This window comes from Artibeus jamaicensis, unplaced genomic scaffold, assembly GCF_021234435.1.
Source record: "Artibeus jamaicensis isolate MK-2021 breed Jamaican fruit bat unplaced genomic scaffold, CSHL_Jam_final contig_456, whole genome shotgun sequence".
Lineage (NCBI taxonomy): Eukaryota > Metazoa > Chordata > Mammalia > Chiroptera > Phyllostomidae > Artibeus > Artibeus jamaicensis.
In genome coordinates this window covers 5,257,524-5,279,200 of record NW_026521839.1, presented here as the reverse complement: position 1 = coordinate 5,279,200, position 21,677 = coordinate 5,257,524, and the positions used below count along the sequence as shown (strand labels likewise).

General features: G+C 47.0%; 3 protein-coding genes across 9 annotated transcripts; 2 read left to right on the top strand and 1 right to left on the bottom strand.

The window, feature by feature from the left end:
* Positions 1-924: 924 nt before the first annotated feature.
* TMCO6 (transmembrane and coiled-coil domains 6) lies at positions 925-6,514 on the top strand. Of its 7 annotated transcripts, none has more exons than XR_005082860.2 (12): positions 925-1,116; positions 1,224-1,336; positions 3,059-3,174; positions 3,282-3,465; positions 3,721-3,825; positions 4,065-4,150; positions 4,396-4,512; positions 4,722-4,833; positions 4,946-5,132; positions 5,273-5,367; positions 5,761-5,900; positions 6,104-6,193. XR_005082860.2 is itself a non-coding variant. In XM_037147594.2 (12 exons), the coding sequence occupies exons 1-12, from the start codon at positions 1,032-1,034 to the stop codon at positions 6,215-6,217; spliced, it is 1,482 nt and encodes a 493-aa protein (XP_037003489.2). In that variant the 5' UTR covers positions 926-1,031; the 3' UTR covers positions 6,218-6,514. The 7 variants fall into 7 exon arrangements, 6 of the variants coding, with proteins under 6 accessions (XP_037003489.2, XP_053522462.1, XP_037003493.2 ...); XM_037147594.2 differs by having other exon boundaries at positions 926-1,116; positions 5,733-5,900; positions 6,104-6,514; XM_037147598.2 differs by having other exon boundaries at positions 928-1,007; positions 5,733-5,900; positions 6,104-6,514.
* Positions 6,515-6,584: 70 nt separating this feature from the next.
* On the bottom strand, positions 6,585-8,600 carry NDUFA2 (NADH:ubiquinone oxidoreductase subunit A2). The gene is made up of 3 exons (XM_037147601.2): positions 8,344-8,600; positions 8,103-8,209; positions 6,585-6,779 (listed from the first exon to the last, which is right to left on the bottom strand). Exons 1-3 carry the CDS (start codon positions 8,442-8,444, stop codon positions 6,688-6,690), a joined length of 300 nt encoding a protein of 99 aa, XP_037003496.2. The 5' UTR covers positions 8,445-8,600; the 3' UTR covers positions 6,585-6,687.
* Positions 8,601-8,632: 32 nt separating this feature from the next.
* Positions 8,633-21,427, top strand: IK (IK cytokine). Its single transcript, XM_037147602.2, has 20 exons — positions 8,633-8,758; positions 9,321-9,387; positions 11,344-11,436; positions 11,931-11,990; positions 13,007-13,174; positions 13,360-13,474; positions 13,888-13,958; positions 14,057-14,103; positions 15,380-15,543; positions 16,719-16,827; positions 17,627-17,666; positions 17,829-18,042; positions 18,295-18,313; positions 18,758-18,836; positions 19,339-19,419; positions 19,674-19,731; positions 20,557-20,645; positions 20,841-20,949; positions 21,126-21,160; positions 21,243-21,427. Exons 1-20 carry the CDS (start codon positions 8,743-8,745, stop codon positions 21,268-21,270), a joined length of 1,662 nt encoding a protein of 553 aa, XP_037003497.1. The 5' UTR covers positions 8,633-8,742; the 3' UTR covers positions 21,271-21,427.
* The last annotated feature ends 250 nt before the right edge of the window (positions 21,428-21,677 follow it).

The window sequence follows — 21,677 nt, the reverse complement described above, 5'->3', positions numbered from 1 at the left end:
ATTTTTTAATAAAATAAGTAGAGAGCGGAAGGGAGAGAGAAAGAGAGGGAGAGAAACATCATTGTGAGGTTACCTCTAGCGCGCCCCCTACTGGGAACCTGGCCAGCAACCCATGCATGTGCCCCAGACTGGGAATCCAAGCAGCAATCCACTGATTTGCAGGCTGGCAGTCAACCACTGAGTCACACCAGCCAGGGCAGAAACACCTTTTTAAAACACATCCGTGTTTCCCAAGTACCCAGCAAATTACTGGCATTCAAGATTTGGTAAATCATTCTAAAAATAATACAACTCACGTTTATGTGGAACAGTGGAATAGTTATATTTGTCTTTTTTCTCACCCATAAAATGGGGATAATTGTTTTTGCCAACATTCAATATGGCAACGCGTGGCCACTCATCAGTGGGAAGCGTGCTGGTTGCGGTGAGGTGGGTGGGTGGGTGCTGATACCATTTCACCAACAAATGGTATCCCATATCTTCCTAGAACTTGGAATAGTTTTGAATGTTCCTCTAGGGTGTTTTAGGAGTGGGGAGGTTATTTGCCGAATGGAAGATGACTCTACTGGCCCGGGGAGGCCGGGGTTGGGATTGAGTTTCTTTCTTTTTTTCGAACAGTTCGACGAACTTTCCCGGTATTGGGAAGAAGACAAACCAAGGCGGCAGAGGTCGGCTCTCAGCCCAGACCCCACCCCTCTGCTTTCTCCAGGCCGCGTTCCAGCCTCCCTTCGCCCCTCCCCCATTCGCCCCTCCCCCATTCGCCCCTCCCCATTCGCCCCTCCCCTCCCTTCGCCCCTCCCCCCCTTCGCCCCTCCCCCGTTCGCCCCTCCCCTCTCTTCGCCCCTCCCCTCCCTTCGCCCCCACTCAGCCTTAGGCCGCGCCCCCTCGCCCCGCCTACGCTCCGCGCCTAGCTCCGCCTGCTTCATCGCCTCTTCCGCCTTCCGCTGTGGCTCTGCGGTCCCTGCCATCTTCCCTGGTCGGGGTTTCTGATCCTGGCCTTGCGCACAGTGAGAATTTCCTTCAGTTCCACCATGTGGAACCGACGGCAGGGCAGTCTCAGGCCGGTGGGATGCGGAGTAGAGGAGCTACGGCGACGCCGGCGGGAGCGGGAGGCAGGTGCGGGAGGGCGAGGGGACACGGCAGGATGGGTTATGGCGGTGGGAGACCGGGTTCTGGGTCTTGGGTGCCCCTCCTTTGCCCTCAGCCGGTTCCTTTGTCCCCAGCATTGCGGAAGGCGAGGAGGGAGCAACAACTGGTCAGCAAGAGGCTGCTGAGAGATGACACCCCAGAGGAAGCTGAAAGTGGATGTGTGGACTTGATCCTCGGGGAAGCCGAGGTGAGGGAGCAGGGTTCGCGGTGAGGTCCGTACTGGCTGGCGCCAAATTCCTTCTTCGGGTACTCAAGGTCCATCCCCAAGCCTGAACGCTTTGCCTTCAAAACCTACAATAGGCCAAGGCAGAAACTGGGGTATCCTTCACCCCATCCTGACCCTCACCTCCATATCAACATTTAAAGTCCTAGCCGTTTTGTTTTTTAAATTTTTTAACCTTTTAAAGGACAGCGGAGGTGCCCTGGCCGGTGTGGCGCAGTTGGCCGGAGTGTAGTCCCCGTAACAGAAAGCTCGTGGGTTCCATTCCCAGTCGCTGCGGTCCGCGCACGTAAGGGAGGCGACCAGTCCATGTTTCTGTCTCATATCGATGTTTCTCTCCCTTCTTCACTCGCTAAAAGCAATGAAAAAAATTTCCTCGGTGAGGATTAAAAACAAACACAACTCTGGAGTCTTTCTGTGCCTCACCATTGTAGCTCCCACCACCCTCCAATGGATACTTACAGCGGCCACCTAAGGGGTCATTGGCATCTATACTTGCCGTCCTCAAGTTCATTCTCCATACATCAGTTAGATGCGTCTTTTAAACATAGAGATCCGTGGGGGCAAGGGGGCATACATAGGGACCAAACTCCTTCCTGTAATCATCAAGTCCAGCATGATCTAGTCTTTGCTCACCTCCAGTCTTACCAGCTCACTCATTTCAGCCAGCCCTTCACCTTTTCAGTTTGGGGAAGAATATACCAGGCTCTTTCCTGTCAAGGCTTTAACCTTTGCTGCATCTCAAGTGGGTCCCTTTTGGTATTTTGTCCTGACAGCCTGTTTGCCGGCTGTTAATCATCCTAATTTATTTGCTTGTTTGTTATTTCTCTAATTAGATTTTAAGTCCACGGGATCCTAGACCCTATCTTTGTCATCACTGAAAACTCCGATGCCTGTATAGTATTTATTGAATAAATAAGAGTTGGTTTTAGTTCATTTATTCATTCAGTAACTGTTGGGCATCCCCTGTGTTGGTAGTGTCTGTGTTTACCTGTGCAGTTTACAAAGCACTTGTGCCTGAGCTAAACTATTTATTCACTGCGCACTTACTTTATGCCAGGAGACTGCTGGGTACTGTACTGAGGGACATAGGAGAAACAGTATCCCTTTATTTGAAGTCTTCACAGTCCACAAAGGAGACAGATGTGCTACCTACCACCTGTCATGAAGGAAACATGAGGCACAACAGAAACCCCTAAGTCTGCCACAGGAAGCCAGAAAGAGCTAACTTCCCAGAGGCAGTGACAGGAGCAGAATCTAAAGGGAGTGGGGGACCTAGGGAGGGTATGCCACGCAGAAGAAACAAACTGCAAAGTCTTCGCAGTTTTAAAGTCATGTTAACACTATGTGTCAAGAGTACAGGTCACATGAGCAGAATGTTTTGGAGGGGCAGGTTATCCCAGGTTTAAATATTATCCTTGAAATAACCCGGTAAGAAGGTGGGATAGATGTTGTTTCCCTTTTATTCAGATGAGAAATTGAGGCTTAGGTCCCTTGAAGAGTAAGAGGCAGGGCTGGTATTAAGCCTAGTTCTGGTTCCTTCTGTCCCCTCTATTGCGGTGTTGGCACTTACTGGCTGTATTATTGTGAATGACAAGTTCTACGGATGGTGCAGTATTGGAAGGCTCACAGGTGAAGTGGACAGAGCAGGGCTCAAGACTTACTATCTCTCCCTGCCCTGGCCTCCAGATCCAGCAGTTCCTGTGGTCAGCCCAGCGGGGAACAGAGGAAAAGGAGAGAGAGGGAGCTCTGGCCAGCCTTCGTCGAGGCTTGCAGTGTCCAGAGACACAGCAGACCTTCATCAGGTCAGTGTGGGTGGAGTGAGTGGGTGGCAGGGGCTCTGAGGGATGGATAGGAGTGTGGAAGGGGAGGGGCCACAGGCTGAACAGGGCTCTGGTACTCACTCATATAGGCTGGAGGGCAGCATGCGGACCCTGGTCGGGCTCCTGACCAGCAACCAGGCCCTGCTGCAGCTTGAGGCGGCTCGGTGCCTTCATGAGCTCTCTCATTCCGAGCAGTCTGCGGTGGCTGAGGCCTGCCTGCCAGCCACTTCCTACCTTCTCACCTACCTCTCCGGTCACAGCTCAGATTTTATAGTAAGCCCTGTCCCTTCCTACTTTGGTTTTGGCTTGAGTTTAGAAATTGTGTCTTTGGGTTCAGTTTGAGCTGGCAGGTAGGGAGAAGAAAACGAGTTTCCCCTGATGCCCACACCCATCCATCATCTTCACCCTCTTGTGCCCAGAGTCTCCAGGACAGGGCTGCTCCATTCTCTCCATCCCCAGCCCCACCCCACCCCACCCCACCCCGAACTGATGTGGGCCAAGCCCAGTGCTGTTGTTGTTCCGCTCTAGGAGCTCTGTTTGTATACACTGGGTAACCTGATCGTAGAGAGTGAAGCTGTGAGACGGCAGCTCCTGCCACAGGGCATCGTTCCAGCCTTGGCTGCCTGCATCCAGGTGAATGTCCCCCTTCTCTGTCTTCTTCCCTAGGCAGCCCTCTCCTCACGTTTTTCCATACGCCCCAGCTGCATTGGTTAGGCTGCACTAGCCTCTGCCCTGTCTTTTGGTTAGGTGGCGCTAGCCTCTGCCCTGTCTTTTGGTTAGGTGGCGCTAGCCTCTGCCCTGTCTTTTGGTTAGGTGGCGCTAGCCTCTGCCCTAGTTTCCAAGAGTCAGATCCCTACCCTGTCTGTTTCTAGTCCCCTCATCAGACTGTGCTGGAAGCCCTTGGATATGCCTTGTCCCAGCTCCTGCAAGCTAAGGAAGCGCCAGAAATGATCATCCCGTAAGTAAAAACTTGTCTCCAGGTGTACAGTCAGGGGGTGACCCATTATTTAGCAGTGTAGCTTCTTGATACCTCAAGTCTGGTTCCAAAACTATTGCACATTTAACTCCCCATGTGTCTGGCTGGGAAGAACTTTGGGTTTGGATGCTTTTCCCACCTGCTATTAGGGTTTCCCACCTGCTAGGAAGAGCAACAGGCATCTTGCCTTCTGTGGTTCTTACTCAGAGCTCTGCTTCTGCTGGCAGCTCCATCCTGGGCTCCACTCTCCCCCAGCACATGCTGCAACTACTGCACCCTGGCCCAAAGCTGAACCCTGGAGTCGCTGTGGAGTTTGCCTGGTGCCTTCACTATATCATCTGCAGGTAACAAGCAAGTTGGGAAAGTACCATAGACCTCTCCTGTGGTTCCCTTCATGACACTTAGGTTTTTGAACTTTGGGTTCTAGAATTTTCTTCTTTCCATGGTCTTCTTCAAATTCAGGAAACCCACAAAACCCACAGACGGAGGATGTTGGCCAACTGAAAGTGGAATTGGCTTAGTAACTATTCAGTGCTTGTTTCCTGTTGCCCAGCCAGGTCAACAATGTCTTGCTTATCACCCATGGGGCTCTGGCCACTCTGGGGCTGCTGCTGTTGGACTTGGCTGGCGCCGTCCAGAGATCTGAGGGTGCAGGACTGGAGCTGGTAGGTGAAGAGGACAGGTCAAGATCTGCTCAACCTATCTTCCTGCTCTTCCTTCTCCAGGATGTAGGTTGCCCTTCCTCCTTACACCTGTCTTTGCAACCTGTCTTTGCAGCTGGTGTGCCCTGTGCTTCGGTGTCTTAGCAATTTGCTAACAGAGCCAGCGGTGGATGCTGTGGGAGGGCAAATGGAGCTCAGAGATGAGCGTGTTGTGGCATCCTTATTTATCCTTCTGCAGTTCTTCCTCCAGAAACAGCCCAGCCTGCTTCCTGAGGGCCTCTGGCTCCTTAACAACCTTACTGGTATGAGCCATAATCTGCTGAGACCAGGACCTTTACATACTAGGAAAACTTCCTTGTAGTTTGGACTGAGGTGGGTTGGATTGACGGGATATTTTCAGGCTGTAGTTAGAGGGACTTCACCCTGACATTTTCCCTTCCAGCAAACAGTCCTAGCTTCTGTACCTCCTTGCTCTCCCTGGACCTGATTGAGCCTCTCTTGCAGCTGTTGCCTGTATCTAATGTGGTGAGCGTACTGGTAGGTATTGGAATCATCTAAGATCTAGTGGCTAAAGTGTAAACAGTAGGAACTCAGAAGTGCCCTTAGCTGAGAGCCAGCAGGTGGTGTGGTACAGAGGGTCTCAGGGGCAGGCCGGTTTATGTGAGTCCCTAAACCGGTTTACTAGTTACTAGCTTTGGGCAATTGAAGTAATCACCTTAAGCTTCAGTTTCCTGATTTACAACTAGAAATAGTAATCCTGAGGACAATGTGGGGATTACAAAACATGCTTATTATAAAATTGCTTGGCACAGTGCTGGGGCATGTGGTCAGCAATCCATAGTTTTTGCTGTCAGTGGCTTTTATTCTTCGTGAGGACCGTGTGTATACATATCTGTCTACAGGTGCTCACAGTTCTGTGCAATGTTGCAGAGAAGGGTCCTGCTTATTGCTGCCATCTGTGGCCAGGGCCCCTGCTCTCCTCGTTGCTGGACATGTTGGCCTTCTCTGACACTGAAGTAGTAGGCCAGAGTTTGGAGCTGCTGCAGCTGCTGTTCCTCTATCGGCCAGAGGTTGGTTTCTGGTCCTGCTTCTCAATCCCTTTTGTTCTGAAGCCTCTAGTCTCACCGTGGCTCCTTTCTTTCCAATTCTAACTAGAGCCACATCCTTTTATTGGGAATGCCCAGGAAACAGTGGGCTAACCCGTAAGGCTCTGGGAATTGAGTATTATGGTACAGAGACCTAGATGATGAATTCCTTTCTTTCCTGCCATTAGACTGCCCAGGCCTTCCTGCAGCAATCAGGGCTACAGGCCCTTAAAAGGCATGAGGAGGAGGCACAGCTTCAGGATCGAGTGCAGGCTCTCCAGCAGACAGCTCTTCGTGGGTGACCTGGCTTCTCGATGTCACTTACTCCTTCCCTTCACCCCAGCTTCTGTGCCCATGGAGTCCCTTTTGGGGATTTAGGACCATAATGACTCCTCATGTTCTCTGATCCCACACCTAAGCCTAAACCAAGACCTTTGGACTTCAGCTCCCACTTTCATTCAGCACTGTCCAGGCAGGACCAGAGGGAAGTGGGTGTGGTCTACTTACTCTGGGGCCCTGGAATCTCTCTCTTCCTCTGTTATGTTTCAGCAGCTGGTGGCCTTTGATGGTGCAGAATAAAGTTTTATTTTTATATTAAACTGCTTTGTCTCAGTGGTTGCACAGTAGGGGTAGAAGGGGGAATGAAGTAAAGAACATTCAGAGACAGCATCTTACAGCACAGGCTTTATAACAAACAGGAGAACACATTTTTTCCACATTGTACCCAGTCCAGCAGAGCCCAGGCTGTGGGGCTGAATCCTCATTGAAGGCTTCAAGCTTTGCCACTTAGCACATTCTCTACCGCTCTGGTTACCTGATCAGCACTGAAGTTGTTCAAAGAGACATTCTTCTCTTGGCCGAATGCTGGAGAGAAAGGGAGGTGACTAAGTATCCCCTCTGCACTGTGGGGGCTGGCAAAATACAGCAACAGGTCTTTGTCATCAACTTATAGTTATGATAGGAAGGGTAGTAAAGAGATGACTGAGGTGGATTTGGTAGGACTAGACTTCATCCAGTGGGTCTCAAACACATCTAGGAAGCCCAGGTCCAACTAGAATCTTGGCTGATCGTGGGTGGCCACAATGGTAAGGAAGGTGTCTCAGAGAAGTGTTAAGGGGCACTGTAAGCATTCATTGCATGGGCCTAGCCCTGGCTGGGTGTCCACTCTGTGGCTCCCACTGTCACCTAGTCTAATACACTGCGGCTGTCTGAGTCCATCTCTAGTCTGCTGGTTTTCTGAAGAACTTTTTCCTCCTTCAGTTTTGAGTGCACGTCATTACTACAGATGGCCACTGTTAGAATCAATCTGCCTTAGGTGTGACTTCCCACTTTCTCCAGACATTCCTAGGGCAAGGTGTTAAGAACCATGGTGAAAATACCACTAATCAGTATTGATAAACATTTATGGCGTGCTACTATGTGTCAGGCAACATGATAGTAATTTTCAGATTGTGGTAAATTGAAATAGGTAATGTGATAAAAAGGGGCTGGGGCAATGTTACATAACTGGTCAGGGAATGCCTTTTTGAGGTGAAGCAAAAGCTCAGAACTTGAAAATAACCTGAATAATAAGGAGCTGGCCATGGATGTCTGGCAGAAGTGCGTTCTAGGAAGGGGGACATATGTAAAGGTGGACATTGTTCTATGCAGCTACCTAACCCTAGGTAATGTTCCATAAAATTTTTGATTCGAGTTTCTAATCTCTACAATGAAAAAAACGAAAAAGAATCAACCACCTCATACAATGACAACATGAGCGATAGGTAGGAAAGCACCAAGCAGAGCCTAGCATTAAGTGTTCAACACAGAATCGTTTTAGGTTTTCATTATTAAGAATCTAACCCTCTGCCTGGATCGGCAGTGCCCACATGTAATTTGGAAGGATCTACACTGACAAGAACTGACCAGCACTTCGTCTATCTGCAAACTGTTCTGAATTATTACAAAAATGACAGCGGCTGGTCCCAACGCAGGACCGAGCCCGCCTCCACACAGCTATTACCCAGGACACAAAGCATCCTATAACCCTATGAACATAAATTTCCTTGTTGGCAATAAGGTCAAAAACAAGGCAAAATTCTTAGGTCCAGATTCTCTACGAGTTCTTGCTTGACCCTGGACGGCTGTTTGACTTCTCGAACCCTTGTTTCCTCACCCGGGTCCCAGACCTTCAGCGTCCGCACTCACCGTAGCGGGCCCAGAGCTTGGGCTGCACATCAGAGCACTCGCGGATTAGGATGGGGAGGTCGGGGTTCGCCTTCTTCAGCTCCACATAGCGTTTCTCGATGAAGTCCCTGCAGGGCCAGAGAGCGCGCCGCGCGCACTGTGTGAGCGCGGGCCTCCTCAAACACCCTGGAGGTCGAGGGCATGACCCTGGCGTCCCGCAATCCGCCCACCCGCCTGCCTGCCTCCCCACGCAGTGCCTCACCTGACGCCTTGGCTGCCTGGAGAGCGCTGACATAAGTGGATGCGAATCTCTCGTAGAGCCAGCTTGGCCCCGACCCCGCGACTCACCGCGGCCGCAGCCATCTCCGCTAGCGCCCACCCCCTTGTCCAGGCCTTCCGGCCAAGTTCTCCAGACGGGCCAATCGCGGGCCCTTCAGTCTCCGGGAACCGTCGGACGACTTGGGGGCGGGGCCAAACCTAACCTTAGATCAAACAAAGGTGTTGGGCACCAGTCTGTATCTCCGCTGGTGGGCGGATGCGGAAAGACCGCGGGACGCAAAGGACTGTGGGTTGGATCCGGAGGTGCATTGTGGGAGAAAGGCTGTCGCTGCTTTGTTGTAGGTGGGATCTCAGTCGTTGGCGTTGAAACACCGCGGACAAAATGCCGGAGCGAGATAGTGAGTCTCGGGTCGTCTGTCCCTTTTTTCTCTGCGGGACCCAGGCCACATGGCGCGTTATGTAGACCTTAAATAGGGTGTGTGTGTCTGTGAGGGTGGAGAGGGGCCGGAGTGACGCTTGTAGCCTTGGCGAAGCTATTGGGCCCCAACTGAGGCCTGGCAGCTCCAGACTCTGTCTCTAAGCCTGGTCTTTGTCCCAAGTGTCAAGAGATGGGGTTTATCTGATTTATTGCTCCCCCCGCCCCAACCCCGTATCACTTAATCTTGGGTTGCTCCAGTTTCTCACTCTCGTAGTGTCTTAGATGTCCTTTTCAGGAAGTCTTTGCTGACGCTCCAGCTGATTTAGGGGCGCCCTCCCCCGGGCTTCCGCAGCTCTGTATTTTCCCACTTAAGTACTTACTACCCTGTATCGTTACTGTCGCTCTTCTTGCCTTTCTTCCTCACTAGATTGTGAGCAATTTAACAGGAAAGCACATCTGTATTGTTCAGTGTCATATCCCCAACTTTTGCACAGGACCTGACACAAAAGAGTGATTAAGTTAATGCCAATTCTGTATCTTAGGCGAGCCGTTCTCCAACCCTTTGGCCCCAGATGGCCACGATGTGGATGATCCTCACTCCTTCCACCAGTGAGTGTTTTGATTTCAGACCATGGGAATGAGATCGGCAATGCGTAGGGTGGTGGTGGTGTTGGTAAAAGTATTGTGAATGTCTTGTAAGCAAGGGTGGTCAAAAAATTGTATCAGTTGCCCCTTTAACTGGATCAGGTCAACTGCATAAGAGTATTAGAAGGGAAATTCTGGCCGGGAGGGTGCTAGTTTGGAGTTGATGTTTAATTACACATTACATAGGAATTCCTCATATCGAAAGATAAAACATCAGAAACGAGGGTAAAGTTATCTTTGATAAAATTCCCAGTTCCAGTCCCTTTCTTAGAGGTAACCATTGTGATCTTTTTTTACGAGTGCCTTTTCTTCCTACTCTTTTAAAAAAGGAACTTATATACATGTATTTGTATCTCAGAAAAATATGTCATTGCTTTGTGAGTTAAAATATTTAAACTAAATGGTGTTATATAGTATACTTACTGTTTATACTCACTTTTTTCCATTGTTAAAACTGGACTAAGCCTTGGCTGGTGTAGCTCGTGGATTGAGCGCGGGCCTGCGAACCAGACAATCGCAGTTCGATTCCCAGTCAGGGCACATGCCTGGGTTGCAGGCCGGTTCCCTGCAGGCCAGTTCCCAGCAGGGGACGCATGAAAGGCAACCATACATTGATGTTTCTCTCCCTCTCTCCTTCCCTTCCCCTCTAAAGATAAAATAAATAAAATCTTTAAAAAAAAAAGCATGTTTAAAGAAAACTTTAAAAAAAAAAAATTAAAAAACTGGACTAAGCAGACCAAAGGAGAGGCCTCGTTGGAAGAGGGCTCAAAGCTACCTGACTAAAATTTGGTCAGGGAATAGCTCATTGTCACTGTGCCAATTAAAATATTCTCTTGTACCATCACTGCCATCTTCTCCACACCCGGGGAACACTGTCACAGTTTATTTAGTTAGTTCCAGTTAATGAATGACATTTAGGTACAAGTTTCTATTTTCAAATCTGTTAACTGAGAACTGGCCATTCGTATAGGTGAATGGAATTGCTGGGTCATAGGAGATACATACTTAAATTTTGATATATATACTGCCAAATTGCCCTCTAAATAGGCTCTACTGACTTACAGTCAGTCTGTCAGTGGTATACGAGGTTATCCACTTCCCAAATTCTCACTCATGCTTGAGTAATCAAAATGTTTTTTTGTTTTTTGTTTTTTTTTTAAAGATTTTATTTACTTATCTTTAGAGGGAAAGGGAAGGAGAGAGGGAGAGAAATATCAATGTATGATTACCTCTCATGTGTCCCCTGATGGGAACTGGCCTGCAACCCAGGCATGCACCCCGACCGGGAACCAAACTGCGATCCTTTGATTCACAGGCCCATGCATAATCCAGCCAGGGCTTTTTTTTTTTTTTCTATTACTATTTTTTAAAAGATTTTATTTATTTTCAGAGAGAGGGAAGGGGAGGAAGAAAGAGAAAAACTTGAGCGAGCAAGAGAAACATGGATTGGTTACCTCTCCCAGGTCCCCAGCTGGGGACCTGGCCTGCAACCCAAGCATATGCCTTGACTGAGAATCAATCAGCAATCTCTTGGTTCGCAGGCTGGTGCTCAATCTACTGAGCCACACCAGCCAGGGTGATTAATCAGACTTTTTAATAATTAACACTTTGATGCAGTAGAGATAGCATTTAAAAATTTTTTATTTATTAATTTATAGGTCTGAGAGAGAGAGAAACATGATTTGTTGATCCATTTCTTATGTGTTCATTGGTTGCTTATTGTATGTGCCCTGATTAGGAATTGAGCGTGCAGCTTTGGCATATTGGAACAATGCCATAAGCAACTGAGTTACCCAGCCAGGGTCGCATATTTTGTTTTAAGTTGCAGTTCCCCGATTTACAGTAAAAGTAACCGTATTTTTAACATATTTCTTTTCTTACTTTTATTGGGTACTAAATTTTAAAATCTTTGCCTTCTAGATCAAAACTCACCAATGAAGACTTCAGGAAACTTCTCATGACCCCAAGGGCTGCACCTACCTCTGCACCGCCTTCCAAGTCACGTCACCATGAGTAAGTTCTGGGGTGATCCAGCCTGTCTCCCATCTCCCTCCTACAGAAAGTCTATTTATCTAGATGTCTTAGGAACTGGAAGGCTGGTTATTTTTTGAAGCCTGTGGTTCTGATACTTTCTCTCTGGAAATTGAAGCTCCAGTGGAGACTGGGATGCTCTGGGATTTACTTTTTCTCAGGGTGTGTTCCATGAACCACTTGTACTAGAGTTGCTGCTGGTGCTTCAATGGGCATATTCCTGGGCCCATTCTAGCTGCACAGACTGAGATTCTGGGGCAGACATTTGAGGGAACAGTTTTAATAGTCCCTCAAATGGCTGTGATGCTCTCTAAAGTGAGAACCACTGACTTATAAATATTAACATGGGTCTCTGCCTGATTGAAACTGTTATTCTTATCAGTGTTCTAGACCTTTCTTCAGTCCTCAAAGCCACTTTTTGGAGTTTCTGGGGCTGTGGCAGTATTTTGCTCTCAATAAATTTCTTTCTCTTCTAGGATGCCAAGGGAGTACAATGAGGATGAAGACCCAGCTGCACGAAGGAGAAAAAAGAAAAGGTGAAGGAAGGAGCGGGGAGTGTTGGGTTTTGAGTTGGGTAGGGTTTGAGGGAAAGGAGGAGGGGCTAGTTAAAAGACCAGAGACTGAAGTTTTCCTAGTGGAGGGGAATGATGTGTGGAGTGGCAGGTTAGGGGTTTGAAGTCGGCCTGCGGTGTTTTAATCTCTTTACCGGGCCCTGGCTGGTGTGGCTCAGTGGATTGAGCATGGGCCTGTGAACCAGAGAGTCACGGTTCGATTCCCAGTCAGGGCACATGCCTGGGCTGCAGGGGATGCACTAGAGGCAACCATACACTGATGTTTCTCTCCCTCTCTCCTTCCCCTCTAAAGATAAATAAATAAAATCTAAAAAAAAATTTTAAAAAAATCTCTTTACCGGTTTCTAGTGGAATAACCTCAGCATTTTGCTTAATCTTTCCAATCCTTAATACTCTCGTGGTAGAATAGAAACAGTGGTAGTAACTTTCATTAGGTTGACATGAGATCAGTTGTGGTAGTTGCATGTAAACTGTGTGCCAGTGCCCCGCATATACTCGCCATCCAGTAAATCTTGGTTTTCAGCACCATCATCATTATCATCATCATTTATATGATACTGGACTTTCTGGATCTGTAACTAGCTTTCCAGTCTTCTGGGGGAGAACTGGCAAGTACTGATTTATTTTCTGTTGACACTTGGAAGGGGATAATAATTCAGATGACCTCACCATTTCTGTACAGAAAAGCCTTATTGCTATAGAGAGTTGGCAATGTAAAGGTGGGTGGCATTAAAGAATTCCGAGGTGAAAGATGGAGTGTCCTGAGGTGGCAGGTGGAACGATGTGTGTGTGAGCTGGGAAATGCTGTAGTTGTGATCTTGAGGACTATCATAACGTGACCAGTGGTTTTGCAGGTTGTATATGACGTTCACCATAAAGAGTTGGATGAAGGTGTAGGGAAACAGACACGCACGAACAGTCGTGTTGACATTGAGATAGCAGCTGGTGAGCCGTACACATTTTTGTTTTCCTGGTTGTAGTTATTATGCCAAGCTTCGCCAACAAGAAATTGAGAGAGAGAGAGAACTCGCAGAGAAGTACCGGGACCGAGCCAAGGAACGGCGAGATGGCGTGAATAAAGACTATGAGGAGACTGAGCTGATCAGCACTACTGCTAACTATAGGGCTGTGGGCCCCACTGCTGAGGCGTAAGTGCCGGGGGGCGGGGGGGGCTGGGGGGCTAGGCGTGGTTTCCTCAGCCTCCCAGAGTCAGAGTATCACAGTACGAATTTCTTCTCACACTTTTCCTGCTCTGGAGCTCACATCAAGCCATTTCACGAGGCATTCGCCACCCCCAAAGGGCCATTCTAACATGGCCTCTTTCGTTATCCAGGGACAAATCAGCTGCAGAGAAGAGAAGACAGTTGATCCAAGAGTCCAAATTCTTGGGTGGTGACATGGAACACACCCATTTGGTGAAAGGCTTGGATTTTGCTCTGCTTCAAAAGGTGAGCCTTGGTGAGTGAGTGGAGAACGATACTAGAAAGCTGAATGCTCTCGTATGGACCTTTCAAGGCAAAAAAGGAGACTGCTCTTTGTTCCATTTAGAAGGGCTAACAGTGGTCCTTCTATAGGACTAATTGCTACTTCTTCAAGTCTCAGCTTCCATTTTATTTTCTCTCTGTACCTCACCTTCCGCTTCCTGCACCTTTGCATACCTCTTCTGTTTTACTTATGGCAGTTACCATATTTTGTTAATTACTTAATATGTCTGTCTCTCCTGTTATAAGGTCCATTAGAGCAAGGATTATATTGTCTTGTTTAGTATTGAGCTCTTAGTTCCTAGCACTGTGTGGTATAGTGGTATCAGTAAATATGTGTAAATGATTGCATGTCTAAACATTACTTGCTTTCCTGTTAGGTACGAGCTGAGATTGCCAGCAAAGAGAAAGAAGAGGAAGAACTAATGGAAAAGCCCCAGAAGGAAACCAAGTATGTGAACATTAGGGAGGACTTGAGGATTTAGAAAGGTGGGATCTGAAGTAGGAGAACACATTTAGCAAAAAAAAAATTTTTTTTTGCCTTTTCAGGAAAGATGAGGATCCTGAAAATAAAATTGAATTTAAAACACGTTTGGGTGAGTCCAGAGGTGCCAAACTACTGGCTCTGCATGCTAGGTGAATTGTAGACTAATGCAAGGAGCAAGGATGCTTCCCTTTCTTTCAGCCTGTTTTTCCTCTCTCTCTCTTTTTTTTGCCCCTAAACTAGCTAGTTTCGTAAAATACTCTAGTAGAGTTCAGACACAGACTTAGTTATTTCATGTGTCATTAATGTCTCCTTAGTTAGGTGGGAAGCTCTTTCAGATTAGGGCTCATACTTTAAGGGAGGTAGCATTGTTGGTGATTAAAAACCCAGAAGTTGCAGTGTGAGAGAATTGGGTTAGAATCCTGATGATGGAATCATAGTAAGCTTGTGGGTTTGGCATCTCATATTATTTCTCAGTGCCTACTTGTCCATTGGCAATGTGCACCTCAAGGGATTATTTGGACGAAGAGAATATAGGCAGTATGCTTACTAAGAACTGGTTTTTCATTCATTTTTAATATTACCTTATACCTCATCCTTGCCCGCCTGGTGTGGCTCAGTGGGTTAGGCGTCATCTCACAAACTGAAAGGTTGCCAGTTTGTTTCCTGGTCAGGGCACGTGTTTGGGTTGTGGGCCAGGTACCCAGTTAGCGGCATTTTAAAGGCAATCACACATTGATGTTTTACTCCTTTCTCCCTTCTCCATTCCCTATAAGTAAATAAATAAAAATTAAAAAAACAGAAACAAGTGCCTTAGTTGGTGTGGCTCAGTGGATTGAGTGCCTGTCTGTGAACCACAGGGTTAGTGGTTCAGTTTCCAGACAGGGCACGTGCCTGGGTTGCGGGCTGAGTCCCCAGTAGGGGCGAGTGACAGGCAACCACACATTGATGTTTTTCTCTTCTCTTTCTCCCTCCCTTACCCTCTCTAAAAATAAATAACATCTGTAATAAATAAATACATTAAAAAATATAGTAAAACTGCCCTCATCCTTATTCCTCACAGGACCTAGTACCATGGTAAGCACACAGTGTCCTTGAGAAGCCAGTGGAGGAGGGTGAATAAGAGACTGCCTGGATCTCGTTCTTTGTTTTGTCACTTGGTAGCTATGTGACTTTAGGTAAATCACTTAACTCTCAGCTTTAATGTTCTTATTAGTTAAGAGGAGATAATACCTACTTCACAAGGCTGTTCTGAAGATTGAATGAAGCAAAGTAAAGCATGCATAGCACTTGGCATGTTGTCTGGCACAGAGTAAGCACTCAAAAAATGGCAGTGATTATTGTAGAAGGCTCTCATTGGCTTCTTGCTGCTCTCTATCTTTTCATAGGCCGCAATGTTTACCGCATGCTTTTCAAAAGCAAGGCATATGAGCGGAATGAGCTGTTCCTGCCAGGCCGCATGGCCTATGTGGTAGACCTGGATGATGAATATGCTGATACAGACATCCCCACCACTCTTATCCGCAGCAAAGCTGATTGTCCCACCATGGAGGTGAGTAACCCAAACCCTGAAAGCCTTTCACATGAGTCTCAAACCTAGAAATCAGCATCAGTTCTGCCCTAGTTTCACTGACCACAATTTAACCCATCACCAAGTTATGTCTACTTCTCATCTAAATCTCAACTGAATCCACTCACTTTTCTCTGTCTCCACCCAATAGCATTCTAGTCTAAGCCATCATCTCTTTGCTGGATCTATTAAAAGAAATTCACATACCATACAATATCCCCCCCCTTAAAAATTTATGTATTGATGTGAGAGAGAGAAAAAAACATTGATCTGTTGTTCCACTTATTCATTCATTCGTTGGTTGATTCTTGTATGCCTGGACTGGGGATTGAACTTGCAACCTTGGCATAGTGGGATGATGCTCTAACCAACTGAGATACCCTGCCAGGGCCACAATTTGCCCCTCTAAAGTGTGTAATTCATTGGCTTTTAATATATTCATAGAATTGTATAACCATTATCACAGTGAGTTTTAAAGCATTTTCATCACCTCTGAAAGTAGCCCTGTACTTGTTAGCCAGCAACCTCCCCCCCCACCACCGTAGTCTCCAGTTTCGTTTTTACATGAGGCCAGAGTGATTATTTCAAAACCCGAATTTTTGTCTCACCACAGTTTTGAAGCTTTCTTTGGTTTCTCGGTGTTAGAATAAACAGCAAAATCTTTACTGTGGCCGGTGAGCCTCTGCATCTTTTGGATTTGGCAGCCTGTTTTCACTGCGTGTCCCTGCTATTCATTCTTCAGTCATTCTTGCTTTTATCCATGTGTAGAATCACTTTTGACCCAGGCCTTTGTGCATACTGTTTCACCTCTCTGGAATGTCCTTCCACAACACTTCCTTTCCAGTCTTCACTAGGTAATTCTAATTCATCCTTCAGTTTGGTAAGCGAATGAATGAACAGATGAAAAGATTTACCTGGCTGGAGTAGCTCAATGAATTGAGCGAACCAAAGGATCTCGGTTTGATTCCCAGTCAGGGCACATGCATGGGTTGTGGGCCAGTTCCCAGCAGGGGGTGCAGGAGAAGCAACCATACATTGATGTTTCTCTCCCTCTCTCCTTCCTTTCCCTTCTAAAGATAAATAAATAAAATTTTTAATTAAAAAAAAAAGATTTCCTGCTCAGTGGAAAGATTTCCTGCTCTTCTTGGGATTTTCAGGCCCAGACCACACTGACTACAAATGACATTGTCATCAGCAAGCTCACTCAGATCCTGTCCTACCTGAGGCAGGGTACCCGCAACAAGAAGCTCAAGAAGAAGGATAAAGGTAATCTGGAGGGGTAGGGAGAGAAACCTTATCCCTGCAGGGGCATTCGAGAATGGAACCAAGGTCTCCTGGGGCCTTCTGTCTCCAGAATATCGGCAGGTTCCTGGGGCACAGAGGGAAACTAGAGCAGTGGAGCACAGGCAGGGGCGTGCTTACATCCAGTTCTGTCTGTCGGACCCATCCAGGAGGCATCGGGTAACTGTCAGGCATGAGAAGGAATGAATGGGTAGCTTTTTGTCCCACCTTCTAGCAGGTGTTTAAAAGGGCACTGAAGATTAAAGAGCCCTGACTGGTGTGGCTCAGTGGGTTGGGCGTCATCCCCTACACTGAAGGGTTGCCAGTTCAATTCTTGGTTAGGGCACATGCCTGGGTTGCAGGCCAGGTCCCCATTCGGGGGCATGGCAGGGGCAACTAATTGATTTTTCTTTCACATATTGGTGTTTCTCTCACCCTGTCCCCCATTCCCTTCTCTCTAAAAATATAGTGAAACCTTTTTTATTTTTATTTTTTAATTTTATTTATTTATTTTTAGAGAGGGGAAGGGAAGGGAGAGGAGAGAAACATCAGTGTGTGGTTGTGTCTCATGTGCCACCTACTGGGCATACGCCTGGCTTGCAGCCCAAGCATGTGCCCTGACTAGGAATTGAACTGGTGACCCTTCGGTTTGCAGGCCATCACTCAGTCTACTGAGCTACACCAGCCAGGGCTAAAACCTTTTTTTTTTTTTTTCTAAGAAAACATTAGCATGATGAGGCCAAGTGGAAATTAATGACTTTTCCTCATTGTCTTTATATTTTAGGGAAGCTGGAAGAGAAGAAACCCCCTGAGGCTGACATGAAGTATGTGTCCCAGCCTCTCTCACCTGATCTGAGGGAGAAAGGGGGCTCTGTGTTTCTCGTCTCCAGCGTTTTGGGGAGGCCCGGGTGTGAGAATCTAGTGAAATGGACAGGAGAAGTGAAAGTGTGGAGTGACTTTGGCAACTAGTTACCTCTGTTTCCTAGTATATTTGAAGACATTGGGGATTATGTGCCCTCCACAACCAAGATACCTCGGGACAAGGAGCGGGAGAGATACCGGGAACGGGAGCGTGATCGCGAGAGAGACAGAGATCGTGACAGAGAGCGGGAACGAGAACGAGACCGGGAGCGGGACCGAGAGAGAGAGGAAGAGAAGAAGAGGCACAGCTACTTTGAGAAGCCAAAAGTGGATGATGAGGTAAGATGTGGCTCCTGGTACCAAGTGGTGGAGCTGCCTCTCTGCGTGCCCAGCCAGGTACAGGACATCTCTGTTATATAGGCAGCTCATGACTCCATAAAAGCAACCGTGTTCACTAATCCAGGGTAGGTAGGAACCATTCTGTAAAGGGGAACAACAGAGGATAGGGAATGGATTCAAACTTGGGAAGTGGGGGATGAGTAGAACTCCTTCATGGTGACACACTGACTTTAGTTTCTCTTTTCTTTCCAGCCCATCGACGTTGACAAAGGTGAGTGTGTCCAAGGTGTCTTGCATTACCTCCGGCAGCCCTGCTTTTCCCTGGGCTGAATCTGACCTAGGGCTCAGAGCCTGCAAGGATGGGATTGGGGAACTTCCTGGTTCTGGGCTCTCATAGAATCCATGTCTTGCTGTGTGGAATTGACAGAAGATAATTCTGGAGATCCCTTCATTTTCCTGGGCAATGACAGGCCTTGTGTGATCTGTTAGATACAACTCTGTGTTCTTGAGAATGGGAGGCAGGTCAAGTGTGCTCATTACCCCATCTCAGCCGGATTACTTCATTATTAGTTGAGATTTGATTAAAATTTTGTTAGCTAAACAGGTTCTATTGCTTAAAAAGTATTTTTAAGAAAGCCACAGGCTGGAAGTATGTTGTAGGGAAGAGGTTATAAATTTCTCATTTCAGTGTGCTAACAGACTTCTCTTTTCCCAGGACCTGGATCTGCCAAGGAGTTGATCAAATCGATAAATGAAAAGTTTGCTGGTTCTGCTGGCTGGGAAAGCACTGAGTCATATCCTTTATTTCAATAAGTTCCTTGGTTCTAGAGAATTGTTTTCTCTTTCTTTCTTTAAGATTTTGTTTGTTTATTTTCAGAGAGGGGAAGGGAGGGAGAAATAGAGGGAGAGAAATATCAATGTGTGGCTGCCTCTTGCACAGCCCCTACTGGGGTGTCCTGCAACCCAGGCATGTGCCCTGACTAGGAATCAAACTGGTGACCCTTTGCTTTGCAGGCCAGCACTCAATCCACTGAGCCACACCAGCCACACAGGGAAGAATTGTTCTCTTTTTATTCCAACGCCACCTGCCTGCCTGCTTTCCCACAACCCCACTTCTTCCCTTTTGTGTTAATTTTGACTGGGATGAAGTCATTGTGACTTTCCCCTTTGTGAGAGAACCCATTCAGGTTCACAGTCCTCTTCTTAGAGTTTTCATGTTGTTGCTTTTAGCCCTTGGCCCTACTTGCTTGAAACTTTACTGCTACAGGGAGAATTATTGTCTTTAACATAGCATATGCTGAAGAAGCCGGAGGACAAGAAGCAGCTAGGAGATTTCTTTGGCATGTCCAACAGTTATGCTGAGTGCTACCCAGCCACGTATGTGAGACTCTGTTAAGGGAGGCTGGCATGATGGGAGAAGTTTGGGTGGGAGTAGGGGGATGGGGTAAGGGGAAATTTGATTTGCTGGGATCCATAAGTACTTTTACTTGGATGAACCATTCTGTTAGGCTCTGGGTGGGAGGTCTAGGGGGATGGTCATTCCTAGGCATATAGTTTCTTACTGGGATAGGTTTGCAGATGGAGCATAGGAGTATGGGTCTGCACCATCTGTTCAACTTGCTTCTCTTTAGGATGGACGACATGGCTGTAGACAGTGACGAGGAGGTTGATTATAGCAAAATGGACCAGGTATGGAGTTATAAGGATGGGTGGAGGCTGTCGGGCAGTTCACTCTGTAGTACATTTCCCATTTCTCCACTCCAAAAAGATCTGTGTCTCGTTTACTTGTCCTCATCTTCCCTCAGCTTCAGTAATGGGATCAGCAGCATTGTGGGGCCATGGGCTGCCTGTTTCAAAGTGTTTGTATGAAATCAAGTGAGATAGAACCAAAAATAGATTTCTTTATTATTTCCCACAACGTGCGAGGCTGTAATTTCTATCCTAGGCAGTAAGCAAGTCTTAGTGCATTAGTAGATAGGGCAGAAGGAATTGCAGTCTTTTGAAAATAATGAAGTTTATTCTAGTTTATCCACCAGTATTGGAATTTTTCTCCAACTCTTAAAACAGAACAAACAGACATTAATGGTAAAGAAATTTCATCTACTATTTCTTTGTTCTCTCTGCACTGTAGTGGTTAAGAGTATGGTTTAATGCTGTCATGGAGCCTTGTTTAACCCTGGCTCTGCCATTTATTAGTTTTATGACCTTGCCAATTTATTTTACTGCTTATGCCTCAGTTTCATCATCAGGAAAATGGAAAGAAATGTATTTTAATAGTGTTTTTGAGAGAATGAAATAATATAGGTATGTAGTGTTAAGAATAATGCCTGGCACATAATAAATGCATAGGTAAGCATTTTATTGTTTTGTTGTTGTTGTTGTTTTTGTTGTTAAGGTAGGGTTTATAAATGAGGCAATCTGGGATTGTGGGAGAGCCTGGCTTTAATCAAGGGCTAAAATTCCATTTCTCCTGACATCTCTTCCTCCCTGGTCTCCCATTCTGTCCTGCAACAGGGTAACAAGAAGGGCCCCTTGGGTCGCTGGGATTTTGATACCCAGGAAGAATACAGCGAGTATATGAACAACAAGGAAGCTTTGCCCAAGTGAGTTGGTACTAAACACAGCCAGGGTGTGAGGAGTGGAATGTGATGGGTGGACTAGCTCCACACCAAGGTAGAGGGTGTCGTCTGGCTGAGACGTTTCCATGTAGCTTCTCTGCTCACAGGGCTCTCTGGGGTCCCCTTGCTAGTTCTATGCAACTGATGCCACTTCTCCCAATCTCCCTTTTTTCCCCTCAGGGCTGCATTCCAATATGGCATCAAAATGTCTGAGGGGAGGAAAACCAGGCGCTTCAAGGAAACCAATGACAAGGCAGAGCTTGATCGCCAGTGGAAAAAAATTAGTGCGGTAAGCTGGACTGCCTCTTTGGTGGGAGGGTTTCAACTGGGAGGAGACACTGGTCCACCCATCCAGGAATAGAAAAGGGGTGGCCAAGCCATGGAAGTTGGGGACAGGTCAGCCTTGGCCTCAGGTGACCTTAAGCTGGCATTGTTAGAACTGTCCACCCTAACTCCTTCTTGCAGATCATTGAGAAGAGGAAGAAGATGGAAGCCGATGGGTGAGCACCATATTCATCCTCTGTAGGACTGGGGAATTGCTTAGTTTGTTGATCTTATGCTGACTCATTTCTCCTCTTGCAGGGTTGAAGTGAAAAGACCAAAATACTAATCTTTAGTTCCAGTTCCAAGAACAGTCTTTACAAGGATATGCTGCTCCTCACTGCTTGCTTTCTACAATTTCCAAAGAAGTTGCAAGGTTTCCCCCCCCATGAATGTATATAAAATGTTGTATAATCATTTGGTTTCATTAAAATTGGTTAACCTCCTGCCTCTTCTGTATTGAGCATCCCCCACTCCAGGGCCCCTGAGGCACCAAGAGGGCTATTACTTCTACTGATTGTATAAAATCACATGCAGAAAGTCAGCCTAGTCCTTTCTGGAGCTATGGTCTGGATCGCTAGGCAGTAAGGATCCTTACTAGCCAGGGTGCCCAATGGCCAGTGGAATGGCCCTCACTGATGAGCAAGAGATGGATAGAGGAAGTAAGGATGGTTGGTCTCAAATGTCAGGCTCATT